This window comes from Metopolophium dirhodum, chromosome 9 (genome assembly GCF_019925205.1).
Source record: "Metopolophium dirhodum isolate CAU chromosome 9, ASM1992520v1, whole genome shotgun sequence".
NCBI classification, from domain to species: Eukaryota; Metazoa; Arthropoda; class Insecta; order Hemiptera; family Aphididae; genus Metopolophium; species Metopolophium dirhodum.
The window spans coordinates 15,130,832-15,148,190 of NC_083568.1; the positions used below are offsets into that span (position 1 = coordinate 15,130,832).

At 31.3% G+C, this 17,359-nt stretch overlaps 3 protein-coding genes across 15 annotated transcripts in view; 1 reads left to right on the forward strand and 2 right to left on the reverse strand.

Annotated features, from left to right (window-relative positions):
* The window catches only part of LOC132951880 (uncharacterized), a 278,489-nt gene extending 271,746 nt beyond the window's left edge, over nt 1-6,743 (forward strand). For all 13 annotated transcript variants that reach the window (XM_061023904.1, XM_061023905.1, XM_061023907.1 and 10 more), the window contains one exon: nt 1,057-6,743. The gene's annotated coding sequence lies outside the window, so the exon portion shown is untranslated. The remainder of the gene's footprint in view (nt 1-1,056) is intronic.
* Nucleotides 6,744-6,912: 169 nt separating this feature from the next.
* Nucleotides 6,913-12,578, reverse strand: LOC132951882 (uncharacterized). The gene is made up of 2 exons (XM_061023918.1): nt 12,349-12,578; nt 6,913-10,740 (listed from the first exon to the last, which is right to left on the reverse strand). The coding sequence occupies exon 2, from the start codon at nt 10,683-10,685 to the stop codon at nt 10,035-10,037; it is 651 nt and encodes a 216-aa protein (XP_060879901.1). The 5' UTR covers nt 10,686-10,740; nt 12,349-12,578; the 3' UTR covers nt 6,913-10,034.
* A 1,066-nt stretch (nt 12,579-13,644) lies between these two features.
* Nucleotides 13,645-16,324, reverse strand: LOC132951985 (glutaredoxin 3). The gene is made up of 8 exons (XM_061024081.1): nt 16,083-16,324; nt 15,897-15,985; nt 15,547-15,649; nt 15,325-15,486; nt 15,006-15,254; nt 14,822-14,937; nt 14,279-14,389; nt 13,645-14,019 (listed from the first exon to the last, which is right to left on the reverse strand). The coding sequence occupies exons 2-8, from the start codon at nt 15,938-15,940 to the stop codon at nt 13,836-13,838; spliced, it is 969 nt and encodes a 322-aa protein (XP_060880064.1). The 5' UTR covers nt 15,941-15,985; nt 16,083-16,324; the 3' UTR covers nt 13,645-13,835.
* Between the last annotated feature and the right edge of the window lie 1,035 nt (nt 16,325-17,359).

Sequence of the window (17,359 nt, forward strand, 5' to 3'; positions counted from 1 at the left end):
TAAATTACTTTAATCACAATAATATTATAAAATATAAAATATACTTATTAATATTATAGGCTGACAGTCCGTCCTCGCTCAGAATCGTGTTTCGTAAACACTAAACAATATGATTTTATAGCATTGAAGTCAAATTTAACATAATATCCATTACAGTATGACTCTCCAGATACCTAATATACAGCAGATCGTTACCTACAAACCCACTTCTTCTTTGTTTAACTTAATATGTGTCAACAAATTACATGTTATTACAATTTTTTTTTTTTAATATTAGTATTTAAATATGAATGTTGTGCAGTACTTATATTATACGTGCCATAATATAATATGTAATAATATTTCATATAATATATAGGACTGATATAGCACGTTTGTGTATCGTCCCTCATACCAATCGTTTGGGTGCAACAACAAATTATCGTGTTTCACGGAAAATGGAGTTTGCATGTATACTAGTCAAGATTTAGACAGATTTAGATGACTAGGGATAGTCAGCACCGAATACTAATATACAAGTGAGAAGGAAAGAATTATATTCCTTCGCAGGGAAATTGAGAATCGATCATCAGTGGTTATACTACATTTAAGTATTTAACGCGTCATAGCCTCGATAGCGTCATAGCTTCGAATACACGTATATGAAAATATAAAATTATATTAGCTCATTTAAATTTCTAATCCAGGATCTGGGGCGATTGCGAATTATTATAATTACTATAATGTATACGTAAATATATACATGGGTCTAACCATGTAATATATACTTTCTCCGAATAAAATACGAACTGGCCTCGAGGTAATACAGACATACAGTACGTATAGTGTCATCAAGACCCAACGTCAAATCCCGCCTGTCAGCTGTCCGTAATAATATACGCCTACTTATATATTATTATTATATAGTGCCGTAATATGATATGTGTGTATAATGACGTATACAACTCACCCGACCTGGTGCTACTGTGCAATAAGCTATAAATCGTAGTCTATATATTATAATATATTATTATGATATATTAATATCGTCTCATATTCGTTTTTTTTTTCCAATAGCTTTGCCCTCGGACTACGAGAGATACGACGACGACCGGCCTTACGGCCGTCGACATTCCAACTCGCAGAACCGACCGCTGTTGGTGATCGGTCAACGTTGAAACAATCCGCGACGCCGAATTATACACACACACACACACACACACATTCATACAAATACTCACATTTACACACACACACACACACACACACACACACACACACACATACGCACACGTATTTTATATATATATATATTATTATTGTATACAAACACATAAGCAGGTACCGCGATTCTCTATACCCCTCGACAGCCTCCTCGAACAACCCCCTCGCGACTGAGGAAACTAGCCCACTCACCCACTCTCACCAGCAAACTACTACCGGAGTTGTTAAATTACACACCCTCCACCCGTCTCGCTCTCTACTTTGTTGTGTACAACACAAATATATATTATTATATATTTACGCCGACGAGACTCTACGAAAATATAATAATTCACCGTGTTGTGCCTGCTCGTTGTGCTTGTTTGTGCGGCGTGTATGGCGTGTGTGTGTGTTGTTGTTGTTGCTGTTATTACTTATCCAATCGATTTATAGAAAACTGTATACCCTCTTCATATTCGTGCCACCACTATATTATATTATGTTCTATAACCCATTCGACGACTCATCTTCATACCCACACACATATATACGTAAAAATTATATTTTATACGCGAACATACATAATAATAACAATATAAATATTATATTATGTAAACAAAAATTACGACCAATTTTCTTGAAAAAAAAAAAAATTAAACGAAAAAAAATGTATTATTCTAGCATGTTATTATAAATATGATCTCTCTGTAGTAACATAATAATATATTTTAGTCTGCAGAGAAAATCGCACTCGTACGCGTGTGTAAAATCATGAAACATAATCATTTTGTAAGCCTAAAACAGTATTTTAACGTTATATTCATACAATTATATATTATATCATATTAATTATATATATATTATATTTGTATAACGGCCTAGATTTGGATTGTGCTTTACAGGCTGTTCACACTTATAATTTTTTATTTTTTTTTTTTTTTTTATTAAAGAAATATTAACAAAACATATTATTATCTCAACCAGGCACTTAGGTGTTTACCTAATATTATTGGCTATAATAATCGTTTAGCTATGCTATGTGTAAATTACATTTTGTCGTACGCTGAGCTATATATTATATATACATATAATAATAATATATATAATGTTATTTCGTGGTTAAAACTATTAATAATAATAATAATAATAATATATATAAAAAAAAATTATATATACATTATATTATACCTTACGCTGAGTAATACTTTTTGTCCGACACTCGTTTCCGTTATGGACATGGAGGTACTATACTATATTATATTATCTAATAATAATATATATTAAATTTAAAAAAGTTTTTGAAAAATAAAAATATTTATATATTTAGGGTATCTCGCGCGTCCCCGCCTTGACCCAAATTAAGTTTTAAAAAACAATCTTCGACTGCTGTCTATAATATTATAAATGTGTAAATGCATGTTATATAATATTATATTATACATATATATTATATTGGTAATTCCGGAATAATGTATTTACAATAATAATAATACGCTACTATCCACCCGCTGACTTTTGAGCTTTTGATACCCGTCCACACCACACATTCACTCACACACACACACACACACACACACATATGTTCACGAACGTCCGAAACAATTATATTATTAAGAGTGATCTGTGTATAAAGTTTATTTTTTCTGTCGTGCCGAGAAACATTTATAATGATACTAATATATTTTACCATACCAGAAAAAAAAACAAAAACCCGTGATTCTTATATCCACCATGTTTAAGTATTATATTTACATAATAATATATATATAATTAAATATAAACAATGCTGTCCTCCACATATACCTACTATAGGTATTCAACTAAACGAAATATGAGTACAACTATTCAAGTATAATATAACATAAAATCCGAACATTTTTCACTCGTTTTCGACGAACAGTGATTGTTATTGTAACGCGTGACTAGAGAAGATAACTGATCTTCGCTTTACACTCGACCTAATCAATCGACAGGCATACGTGTTGTACCTATCCATCACAGGCATGCTCAGACATGTTTGGCAGACAGGGCTTTACAACTATTCCACGTGACTACCATCCTGCTTCCCTATATAGCGAATAAATTCTAAAATATATCCTTCTATTTAGATAACTACATAACTCACCACCAGAAAATAAGATTTTGTGACACGTAAATTATCCATATCGAGATACAAATGATCTCTTACTATAAAACTAAACGTGATTGACAATATATAATGTGCTATCCTGCAAATTGTAAGATTGATTAGGAGTGATATAGAGTGTACAACACTTTTAGTGTTATGAGCATACGAGATTATAATAAATCTTTTAACTCGATATTTTTGTACTCTTATATGAACAGATTTCCCACATTAGCGAGCATTGTACCGCTTTTGATAACTTCGTCCCCCTTTTTAAACGGTCCATAAACATAAAACAACCATAAACACCTCAAATGATTTTTAATTAATTCTTAATACGTTTAGTTTATCATTTATTGTTACTTTTATACTGTAACTTTAACTATAATAATATTAATGTTAGGAATCGGTTTTAGAGTAGGCAACAACGGTTAGTAAAAGGGTTAAGCAAACGTACAAATCTTCACGCTAAAAACAATCTAATCGACGAATATTATAATCAGGACTATGAATTTAACGCATTAAAAATTTTTTTAAACAAACATATTGTGTATGAAATTTTAACAACATTTTCTAAAACAATTGTCTCTTAAATCTAGAAAATATTTTTATTCACATAATTTCATTAGGTACTTTAAAATATCAATTTCCAATGATACCATTTGCCAATAGCATTAGGTAGGTACGTGGAATTTTTGAAGTAAAATTTCTTTACAGAAGGTACGAATAAAAAACCATCACGGTTGACTGTCACGACACGATAGATAATGGCATAATGGTCAATACCATGCGCTATATCAACCACATGTTTGCGGTATCGATTCATGTCTGGGACACCTACTTTTTTGCATTTTTTCTGATATAGGTATTTATTATTTTTTTATACAAAACAAACAATAGAAACGTGTATGTTTCGTGTACGGTACTTGTCGGCCGTCACGTGACGATTTTTTCCGTACCCTCTGTAAAAAAGTTTCACTTCATCCGTGCACACATATATTATAAAAATCGGTATTTATATTCAGTAATAACCGGAAAACATCAATGACAACATCTACAATCTAAAAATATTTTATCTCCGAGTAGAATATTCAACAAACACCATCCTTCTTAGAATTAACTTTTACCCATAAAATAAAAACCTCCCCGGAGCAATCACGATTGTCAAATGGTCGAGAAAAAAATTGTTAGTAGGTACTCGCAGACAAATTTAAAAATACGCAATTTAATATAGGTTTTAAGACCTGAAATATTCAAAAATGTGCTTTATTATAATTTTTTTCTACATAAAGAGTATTATAGGTTGATAGTTCTAAATAAATATCGGCCCAAACTTGATTCCGTGACCCTGTAGTGGTTAGGATTAGGTAATATCTGGTTAGCCATAGCCCTGGTTATTGGCTAAAACGTAACAATATCATACATATTATACCTGATATACTATTATATTGTTATAATACATTTCACATCGAACACATTTTCTAGCCACGAATTATGCGTGTGCGTATGGCCGCATAATATTTGCTTCCACCGTTGGTAACATTTAAATATTGTTTAATTATTTTGTAAATTACGACTATATAAACAACGCAAATCGTTTTTCATTTTCGTTTTCGCGTTAATTATACTTTTAACGATCAAATTGTGGATGTTATAAAAGCATCAAACACAACCCCCTACCAATATAATAGTATAATAGTAATATAATATTATGCATAACTCTATTACATACGTCCAAACGATATTTTAGTATATTATAAAAGCGGTGCCCACAGTAGCGTATAATATATTATTTTGTAATGTTATATATCATGCGTAGGTATCTATAACGTGTCTATGTGTTATTTACTACAATATTATTTTATACGCATATAGGTGTACTTATAATATGTATTATAATATTATCGTGCGCAGCAGTCACTCTCACCTGAACATTGTATACCACGTTACCTATATAAAAAAAAAATATGCTTTCGTTTTATAAAATATATATATATATATATTATTATAAAAATTAATTGTTTAAGAAAAAAAACGCTAATGCCGCATAACATAAAATATGTATTGTATATTGCATTATGATGATAATATATAATATTATGTATTATTCGTTTGTACTTGTTTATTTTATTATAATTATTATATTTTTTTTTAAATTCTGTTTTTACGTTAAAATATTATATTGTGTTAAAATGTTTTTTTCTCATGTACATAATATAATATTATTAATATAAGAACCGCGTACGATTCGGCCGCACGAGATACGTGATGTGGTTTCATTCTCCGGCGGCCGTCGTCGACTCATATGTTATTATAAAATATAGGTTATGTATATTATAATACGTCATTATTTATACGCCTATTAAATAACAATATTATATACTATAATATTATATGTATTGTACACTTACTCGCCGCCCTTCCACTTGTGAGCTTTCGGTGCACGCGTACCGTCCACATAATATATTACCAGCTGTAATGTGGGAGTTTCGCGTGCGCCGCGATAAATGTCTTAGAAAATTGTAATTGAAAAATGTTTTTAAAATTAATATAGGTATAATAATAATAATATATAATATATAAAAAATATGATTATGATCATAATAATATTATAATGTGGTATTCTCGTGAATATGATATTTGATGAAAACAATAATATATAGAAGGTATATAATGCCTATACCGATATACCCGATACGGACGAGCGTTAATTAAAATTTATGTAATAATATAATATAAGTCTATAAGTATAGAAATCACTCATTTTATTTTTCGCTTCTTATTTTTCACCCGTCGCCCGGAAATACCTATCGAAACGGCGGACGTGTGCCAACGTGAATATTTCCGCACACGAAATAAGAAATAGTCCGATTCGGAAACAGACAAACTGCGTACGTGCGTGAATACCCGCAGGATCGGCGGAAGGAGGATTGCGTAGGGTAAAATTGTGATCAAAAATCGATTTTTTTTTTTTACGCCCATAATGATAATAATAATTAAAATTATAACTTTAATAATAATATGTAATTTGTTACACGATCGTTATTGTTCATTTATGGAATATAATATTATATTATATTATATACTTACGTATATTATATGTACACGTAAATATTATTATTATTATTATTACTATTATTATTTGTATGATTGTATGATTTGTATTATTTTAATTAGATGTATGATATATATAAATTATATATATATTTTACACACAAACACACATAAACACACACACACACACACGTGTTAACGATTGTAAAACCTATTTGTTAAATGTATAATAATAATTTATGTAATGATTATATATTATATATATAATATGATATATATATATTGTGAGATACGGCAAACGTTGCACTCAGTAAATTTACACGTTGATGATTTATAATAATATTATGTTAATAAAATATATTATATATGTTAAACACGATAATTGCACGGAATTCAGAAAAAAAAACATAAAAATAAAAAAAAAATTGTATAACGAATCTGCAGAAACAGAAATCACCGGAGTATTAAGAAAACTCACTCACAAGTATCAAGTATGACTTCATGTTTTTATATATTACATAATATATAATATTATATTATACATAGGTATATAAATAGGTATATAATAAGTATATATATGTTATATATTTTAATATATTATTATATCGCATATTTTTTAATGTCCGACCCATCATGTAAAAACAGGGTGGAAATGTGGAATAGTATATCAACATTTTGTGTCAATCCACAACGCTTTTCTAAACTATTCAGGTAATAATAATACTATAGGTACGGCTTATCAGTGCCGTAGCTTTAGGCGGATATAGAGGCGTGTATAATGTATCTATAATAATATATTATGTACATTAAAACAGACAGACAGTACCTATTGCATTTGGGGACAAACACGTCGAGACATTTAAAGTTTAACACGAATCACGAATAGTGAACAGAAAAGATCAAAAAAGAAGTCACGCATCGGTGACACTTCAATTAAATCGTTTCAGTTTAATTCATGTAGCAATATGAGTTATGACGTTTATATTATAACGTTACCATACAGTGAGTAGGTATAATAGAAAGAAAGAACAATAGGTAATGACTAATGTAATTATAATAACCAATATTATTATCTACATATTATTATGTAACTAAATTTTGTTCTAATCAAAATTTTTCTATAATTTTTAGATTAAAAAAATGAATGATTATAATAATTATATCATGCAAAAAAAATTCTGTGTACACGAGAAATAGGTAGTGAAATATTGCGTTGATTTTCAACTTTGAAAGGTGGTTTCTAGTCGCAAATGAAATCTAGTTGGTAGTGTTAAGAAGTCAAAATCGAAAATTCTCAGGAGTTATTAAAAACATCTTGAAAAAAAGAAAATTTAAGAAAAAAAAGAATTTTTACTCAAAACCAGTTTTCGACAAAATTGATGTAGTTTTTTTGATGTAACTCAAAAACAAATAACCGTAATTACTTTAAATTATGGTCAAATATTTATATAACCATACTCCACAGTCCATACATCATAAAATGTATACTCTTTTTGAGCTACAATCATACATTTTTTTCAAAACTATTATGATATAAATGTCATCATAAATTATTATACCTAATAGAAGTTCAACAAAATTAAAGATACATGAGCTCGATTTTTATATAAAGTTCAAATTTTGATAAAATTCATGAAAGTCCGAAAAATTATTAGTCATTATAATATGGTTAAAAATGTATAAAATGTTCAATTTTTATAGGTATAAGGATTGAAAATTTAAAACAAGGTTTCTCATGAGTATAGTTCATGCTGTAACCAAAAAATACATGAACACAGTTCTATTTAACTGATATTTAAAGTTCATATTTAAACAAATAATAACAATTTTAGTTATTTTGTTATAATTTAAAATTATTATTCGTGGGAACTTGAAAGTATATTAATTATATTTTATGCACTGTACACAGTACACAGTACACACAAATACATTTTAAATTGCAATATTTTCGGCAAAAGTTAATTTAACCTATTGTATTAGTGTATTAATAATAGAAAAATTAATTTCTTTAATAGCAACAATATCATAAAAAATGTGTAGTCACTTAGTAATGTAGGATGACACACCGTTTTTGCTTTGATTCGTTTTTCATATGACGTACCTAACGATTTATCATTGAATTAAAATTTAACACAACCATTATTATGACTCAGGTGATACACTCTTGAATAATATAGAATATTATTCTATAATCTTAAATACTAGCAGTACCTTTTATTCTATCTATTATTCTGTTGAAATAAATAAAAATACAAATACACTATTAATATGAAAAAAGAAACAATATTTTAACCACATAATTTTTATTTTTTTTAAGCCGAAAGAAGTTTTACACAAAATGGTCTGAATAATGATGACATATTATATAAAAAAAACTTATGTCTGGTGAGCCAAAGGATAAGTGGTTTGACGCAAAATGGTCTGAATTAATAGTAATATATAAACAAAAAAAATTTGTGTTTTGTGAGCCGAAAGATAAGGTTTGACGCAAAATGGTCAGAAAATTTAACAATTTTGAACATAAAAAAAATGATAATATAAAAAAAAAAAAAAAACACCAGACAAGACACAAAAGCAGGGGGATTGATACGTGATGGCGAGGTGCGTGCAAATGCAAAGGCCACTGGTCACCTCCATACGTTTTCGCGGCCGGTCCCTAAGGCGGACGAGTGTGATCTCTGGCGCGTTTGCTCGCGGGTGACGACCATCGTGACAGCGGGTTAGACCCGACTGCGAAGGCCGCGGGAGCGACATTGGACGACGATTGACGACGAGCGGCTAGTGCGCGATGTCATGCGCGTCGACGATGCGCAGGTGCTGAAGACGACTGTTGTGACGGTGACGACGGAGACACCAAAGCACTGAGCGAGCGAAGACAGCTATTTGGTGCTGTGGAATCAGCGGCGACCGGAGGCGCGGCTAGGCCGGCGGAATTACCACTGGACGAAAAGGGGAGAGAATCGTCGGACCACGCCACAACGCACCATGGTCCTGATCCTCTCCGTAATTTTCGTCCTGGAGTCCCCCGAGACTCGGCCGACGGGATGACCGCAGGCCGAAAAGGGGAGAGAATCCGCGGACCGCACCACAACGCAGCGCGGTCCTGATCCTCTCCGTGATTTTCGTCCTGGGGTCCCGTCGGCACAGTGTCTGCCGCGCCGATGGCCCCTCCGCCGTGGAGTCGCGCACCGCCGAACCCTGAAACTTGATCAGCTTCTGTGGATCAGGCGATGCAGCGACGTCCGTGTTCCCATAGCTTACCTTAGCTCTATCGCTCACCCATCGTGTTCTGAGATATCCGCCGCCGCCGTCACGAGTCGCCTTCGTGCAAGCTGCAGCCGTCGTCGAGGTACCGTCGGGGCGGTATCGTTGCCCACGCTGGTCTAGCTAGCCGTCGAATATCGTCGTCGTCGTCGTCCGTCCGTCGCTCCTCTCACGACCTCCGTTGCTGGGCCATCGCCGAGCAGCCACAGATGGTCTCGCGTGTCGGCAACCGCGAGCTCACGACGCCATCGACCACACGACCTCGTCTTTCCGCGGGTGGCCGGAAAACGTACAGGGTGACTTACCGCCGTACACCGTAAAGTGCTCTGTCACGTACCAATCCCCCATGTCGCCGCCGTCTTGTCTGGTGTTCCTCGGCCCGAGGAGGAGGGAGGGGTGGACTGCGGCTTCACTCTCCTCGGAAGCATCCGCACAGCATCAGGCGTGTGACCCGCCTCACTCCCTTCCACGTGGTGGCCATTATTCGCCTGGCGCGTCCACGTGGAGGTGTGGGGTCTGCTGGTTTTGGTGCTTCGAATTCAATTATCCTGGCCAGTCCATCTCCGTCCCTCTCTCCCTCGGCCGGTGTCTCTACTATCTGTTCCGAAACTGAAACTGCCTCTGCGTCTCCGCCGGCCATAGCCTCCAATGAGTCTTCGTTGCAGACAGCTTCGACAATCTCACCCAAAAGGGTGTTCACGACGTCATCTGGGTCTTCTTTGTCGTTGATGTCCTCTAAAACTTCCTTTTCGTCGATATGCTCTCGATTGTTCTCGTTTTCAACACCCTCTTGATTTGTGTCGTCGTCGAAGTGCTGCCCTTCGTCGACTTTGTCGCACACAGCTTCGACTATCTCACCCAAAAGGGTGCTCACGACGTCATCTAAAGCTGAGTCTTTCATGTCGTAGATGTCCTCTGGAACTTGCTCTTCGTCGATGTGCTCTTGACTTTCGTTGTCGAAATGCTGCGTTTCGTTTACCTTGTCGACGGTAAATTCTTCAATAATCTTGTTAATCATCTTTCTCAGGATTGCGTCTACATCGATCTCCGTCGTGGCCATGTTATTTTATTTACAGTGTTTTTTTTTCGGTATAGTATGGAACAAGTATCTAATACTGTTGGAGACAAAATTGCAAGTGAGTTATAAAAAACAATTTCGGTCTAAGCAGTCACCGAAAAATACAAACATTGCCCAGACGACGGTTACAACGTCGTTTATTGCTAGCCAGCGCGAGTACGACCGCGTCGTTCATTTAACGGCTTATTTTCCCAAACATCATTATTATCGATACGTACTTATGCCTACGGGTAGGTGGTACCTATAATATAATATTATTTTAACGAGGATTCGTCTTTCGAATTGTATTTGTGCTCGTCTTATACTTTTAGGTGAAGTCTTTTACATTCACTGGGCGGAACGATGAATGTATCAATTGTATTACAACGACGTGTGTTTTTTTGAGTAAGTGCGTAGACGTTTTATAGTAGTTCGGATTTCGAGTTTTTGGCCGATTTCCAATAGCATTTGCATTTAATTGGTACTTTTAAAAGGTGTCAATATATTCTTTGTTATCATTGCTTAATCATCGATTATCTGCAGTTAGAACTTGGATAGTTATTAATAATTTCGTGTGGTATTTATTATTTTTCACGTTTAAATATCTTAATTTATAAATCTAAGAAATGGATCCTAGGTTTGCCGATATTATTTTTCTTCGTACCATTATGTCATTTTGTGCGGCGATCAACAATGTGTATACTAATTAGTCCTTTAAGTATTGTTACGCGAACGCCCAAAATGCACTATTAAATATTTATACAGATTCTCAAACAAAGTTCATGGTTTATAAATAATGTAATTTTTTTATTTATACCATTATTATTATTATGTTCTTGTGCCCAACTAAAATATACCTAAATTTAAAACCATTTAAAAAAAAATTGTATCTTTTTTTATCTAGATAAAAAAGTATTTATCTTTATCTTTATCTAGATAAATATGAGTTAAGTTATCTTTTATATCTATCTAGATACTTTTAAATTGCATTATCTTTATCTTTATCTAGATAAAAAAATTCTTATCTAATCCGACAATTTACACTTTTAAACTCCGAGCCGATTCGTATTTTAACGCGATTCCGTCCGCGTATTGATCATTGTAGAAATGTATACCTATCGCCTGCATAAAATATGTTTTAAGATTATAATATTACCGATCAAACGTTTCATCAGACTATATAATTATTTTAAATAAAATATATTATATAATCTGAAGTGCCATTACATAGGCTACTAACCTAAATTAAATTATATTTTCAAAATATTGTAAAATTAATTGTTTTTTAACCAATACAACCGGCTGCTTTTAAAATCAGCAATGCGTCAATAAAATGAAGTCACTGAATATATTCTGATTATGATTTACAGGACTATCAATAACTTAATAGTTCTTTATTGCTTACACTTATTACTCCAACCCTGAATTTGCACATAAATTACCTACATACAAATTTGTCACGCACTATGACTTATCAAGTAATATATTTTAGATGGATACATACGACATACCTGGTAAGTGGTAGACTATTATTTATTTCAAAATAAAAGTAAATATCAATAAGCAATTGTGAAAAATAAATGAAAATGAAAATTATTATTATTATTACTGTTTAACTATGCTATTATATTAATCATATACCTATTCAATAATCGAAATTACAGACCTGTGATAACTGAAATATGATAGGTATGTTTGTGATGTAATTATTTCCAAATATCTTGAAAATACTGCATCGATAGTGCAGTGGTGTCATCTCTCGTTGTAGATTCTGCCGGATTGTTTATCATATGTAAATTTAATGTGTCCATAAGGAAAGTTTTAAAAGTTTTCCGATTTCTTATCATTAAAATTGATGTTAAAGTCACCAAATTGTTATAATTTATAAATTTTAATAATTATAAATTCATAATATTCAGATCTATCTTATTACGCTGTTTCAAATCCTCGCGTTACACCCGTTTTCTATTACTTAGTCAAAAAGTTTACGCGTCATGCAAGGATATTATAATATGTATATATAAGATGTAACCAAAAGTTTATGTTTCGTAAGGACCGTGGTATAGACTTCAGGGTCTGGTTGTACAGGGAATACACGTGATAAGCGCGCCCAGAACTTTTGGGAATTTCCACTTTACCGCCCGGCACTATAGGGATTCCCACTTTACTGCCCGCTGGACGGAAAAAGGTTACTTTCTAACGCTTCAACCGCGGTTGAAAACCAAATTTTCCAAGATTTAAGTAAAAATTAAGAATTAAGTTGAATTTTAAAAGGTTTATTAATATTTTTGGAAACAATTGAATAACTGAATTTAGGGGAGGGGACGTTATTAAAAGTTTTGGGAGTGCTAATCCCCCCCCCCCCTAATTACGATAATTATAATAATTACTGAAGTTAAATATGGAATAGATTGTGAACATACAGATCAAATATATTACATAACGTACTAGTTTTTTCTCGAAATTACTCGGTATTTTTTTTTTTAAGCAATTGAACATAAAAACGAAGTTAAATAATTTTGTATCTTCGCTGTTTTCTTGTTTTCTTCGTTAACATTCACAACTTCTATGGTCTTGATGATTTTTAACTTTGTACAGTTAGAATTCTACCACATTTGGCACACTTCATTATTATTGTGTAGGGGTGTACATTGTACACGATGACGATAACAAGAAGCAAATGAAAATAGTGTATCAATAATTAATATTACAAATTACACATAACTGACATAAAGGTCGTTTCCTTCACTTAATTTATATTTAATTTTAAAATAAACCTGATGAATGATTATTCATATGTCTGTTGATGAGAATAACTTTTTAAGAGATCAAAAACTTCTCTGAGATCAATAACCACTTTTTTTTATGAACGGCCAACAATGTTTAAGAATGTTAAAATTGGGTTAAATAAAATAATATATTGTTAACTTAATAATATTTGGTAATAAATTAATAGATAACATTTGGCATTAAATAACTTTATTAATAGTAAATACACATCATATAATTTTGTAAATATTTGAAATACTATTACAATATTTTCCTTATAGCTGCAGTCCTGTTCATTTTGATATTTCTATGCCAAATTAAATTAAACTACATCAATCAAATAATCAATTGAAAAAAAAAGTAACCAAACTATTTTTTGTTTTTCTATACTTCTCCCTTAAGAGTAGCAATTAACTCTCCACCTTCTTTCAATTCTTTAATTATATCCAAACCTCCAATCAATGATCCTTTTACGTAAACTTGTGGGTATGTTGGCCAATCAGAATAAACTTTTAATCCTTGTCGAACTTCTTCATCAGACAAAATGTCAAATGTTTCATAATCAATACTATTTGAAATAATTTTATATTAATAATAAGTAATAACCTAATACTATTTTTACAAAATTATACATTAATTATACTTAAACTATACAATAAAAAACGCAAACAACTGTTTGTCATCCCGCAGAGCCATCAATCTATATACCTGTTGTATAGTATTTCAACACCCCTGCGCATAAGTCGGCCACTGTTAGCGTTTCTTATTGTGAATAGAATATAATTATAAATAAGTATTAAGTAATGACACTATATTTTTTTACTTACCCTGTTTGGTTTAATATTTGGATCAACTGATTGCTAAATCCACAGCGAGCAACTTGTTTGTTGCCTTTAATAAATGCCATAACATCAGATTTATGTGTAAGTGATTTAAGCCTAAAACAAAAAATTGAATCCAAACTTTAAAAATATTAATTGAAGATATACATAATCCATTATAGTTAATAATTATATCATAAATAATGTCTGAGCATGTAATTGAAGTAAGTTAACTTGATTGTTTAATATGTTCAACTATAAAGAATTTTACAGCAAAAAAAAATAATAATCTAATAGTTTTGCTGATAAAATAAATATATTTTCTCATTATTCTTATAAATGATTGTCATTTGTTACAAATGTTTCATTATTATTTATTTTACATTATGTAGTTAACAGTCACGGCATACAAGTCGGTCTAACCCCCAAGGCCCGCTAGTAAATGTTTCACATAAAAAAATTCAAAATAACCTTAGAAAGAATATATTTTAACTTAATACAAGAAACATGGATACATTTTTTAAAAATTATGAAAGAAAAATAATTTACCTGTCATTGAGGTTAGCTTTACTGTTATCAAGTTTTAATAGATCATTTAGCTCACCATTCTCTATCAATTCCTTTACAATATCTAATCCTCCAATTAATTCACCATTGATATAAAGCTATAAAAAGACATATTTTGTAGAATAATATTACAATATTTACCTATACAAAACTTCAATTAATTTACCTGTGGATATGTCGGCCAATTGGAATATGTTTTTAATTTTTCTCGAACAACTTGATCTTTCAGTATATCAAATGTACTAAATTCGGCACCAATTTCTTTAAGTAAATTTACAATTGCTGTACTGAACTTACATTTTGGCTCAGACTTTGATCCTTTCATAAAAAGCAAGACGGGAGCAGAATTTACCAATGACTTCAGTCTCAAATTTATGTCTTCCCCCTTTTGATCTGTTTTGTCACCTTTAGTTAGCTAAACATGAAAAAAACAATAAATAAAATGTTTCTACATTTTAGCTAGGTTTTAATAAATTTAAATGTACCAGTGCTTGGATTTTTTTATTTAGCTGTATTGGATCAGCACCATCTAATACATCAATTTGAACACCGTTACGAAACAATATAAATTTTGGTACAGCAGATACATTATATTTCAAAGATATTTCAGCAAAATCCTCAGCTAAACACTTTGCAATTTTAATGTTCTGAAATATTCAAAGATATTTTACTGGTTTTACTCGTACAAATATTATCATAAATGTTACCCGGAATTCGTCTTCTAAAACTAAATCCGCAAGAATGTTGTTCATGTGCTGGCATGGCTCTGACCAATCGGCATAGAAATGAATGACAGACAACCCATTTGATCTGAAAACAATGAAATACTGTATTAATTTCATTATTTCTTCATAAAGAAATCCATAGATTTTTAATGAATAAAGAAACACTATACAATATTATATATTATTAAATTGTGTTCATATTATTATTTTCACCCTTGTTTACCTATACCAAATGTCTAATTTTTACTTTATAACTCATATTATATTATATTATATTCACTAAAAAGGGTGTTTATACCCATTTATTTTTATATATAATAATATGTACATACTTTAAGGCGTCAAATTCTGTTTCTGAAGTAATAGAAGTCACCATTTTATTGTTGTTATAAGTATGTTAAGACAGTCACGGAAGAACCCACTAGTTGAACAAATAAATGTGGATAGTTTTTTTCAACTTTAGGATAATGTGATAGTTGATAGTTTATTGAATTTGATTTGATTTAAATTTATTTTACCGATAAAGCATAAGCAGCACTCACTAGCACAGTAGCACTACTCGAAAGTATCAACCATATAATAGAGATTAAACACTGTGTCAACACTTACAAATTAGTAGTTACAATGTACTTGACAATAATGTGAAATATTAAATAATAAATTGCGGTCCACACACTACAGATTGATAGATAATAAACATTAAATATTCATTATTCATATTTTGATAATACCATGAACTAAGATCTTAGTCCATGGATAATACCATAATAATACACGAGCGCTTCCCCGCTACGAATTGTTATAATCTGTGATAATACATTACTTGTTATCACGAACTAAGATTTGTTTTATGAAATAAAATTTAAACTTTCAAAATGATATTACCGGAAAGCTGCCCGTTTTTTAATATTTTTTTTAGATCGTATACTATTGTCCATTATAATATGATCTAAGCTACTATAGGTATATTAATTTTATTTGAATTCGTTTTTGATCTCACTTCTAGTGACCCCTTGTTAAACATTCATTAATGAACTCGATATTATGGTTTTTGGATTTTTTAAATCAGATTTGACTGCAGCAAATACATTTTACAGACCATGCGGCATGCACACACATTTATTGCTCAATTAATAGTTTAGAATATAAATTAATATTATTAAATTACTAATAATTGTTATTACTTATTAATTATTAAAAGCAGTGCCGTCATTTGGGGGTGGCAGGGGGGCATTTTCCCCTCCTTCTCATAAGCGGGCCACTGGTGGGCTAGTTTTGGGCCTTCATAGTTCATATAGTAGCTAATAGGGAATATATTATTTATGTATCCCTCTACATATTATTATGTATTAATTATTTAGTCATTGTTATCTCTAAAAAATTGGTTATTTATGCTTGATATAGTAACTTATGATACTAACTAATAACTAGTAAGTATAAAATTATGTAAGAAGGCTATTCATATTGAGATAAAAATGCAATTCTAGTGTAATGTAATTGTTAGCGAGTGGTTTTTTTTCAGTTTTATTATGGGCCTGTTAAAATTAAGTCAATTTATATTATATTATAATATTTAGAATTATTAAATGATTTATGTTCACGCTAATTTCAAATTTCCCGAAGGAGTATCATTGGTTTAATATTTAAAACAAATACTAAAAAGTATTTTAGAAGTAATTAAAATACTTTTAAAGTATTTAAAATACTTTATTCGGAATACTACTTACCCTGGTCTGATGTCAAAATAGTAATTAACAGTTTTTATATTAATATCATTTGTTTTTCTGTTAAAATA

Coding starts and splice junctions, on each gene's coding strand:
- LOC132951882 (XM_061023918.1), bottom strand. CDS start 10,685: ATGGCCACGACGGAGATCGATGTAGACGCAATCCTGAGAAAGATGATT.
- LOC132951985 (XM_061024081.1), bottom strand. CDS start 15,940: ATGGTGACTTCTATTACTTCAGAAACAGAATTTGACGCCTTAAA. Junction 15,650..15,896: donor ACAGAATTTGACGCCTTAAA/GTATGTACATAT, acceptor CATTGTTTTCAG/ATCAAATGGGTTGTCTGTCA. Junction 14,390..14,821: donor AAAGCTAACCTCAATGACAG/GTAAATTATTTT, acceptor TTTTTGTTTTAG/GCTTAAATCACTTACACATA.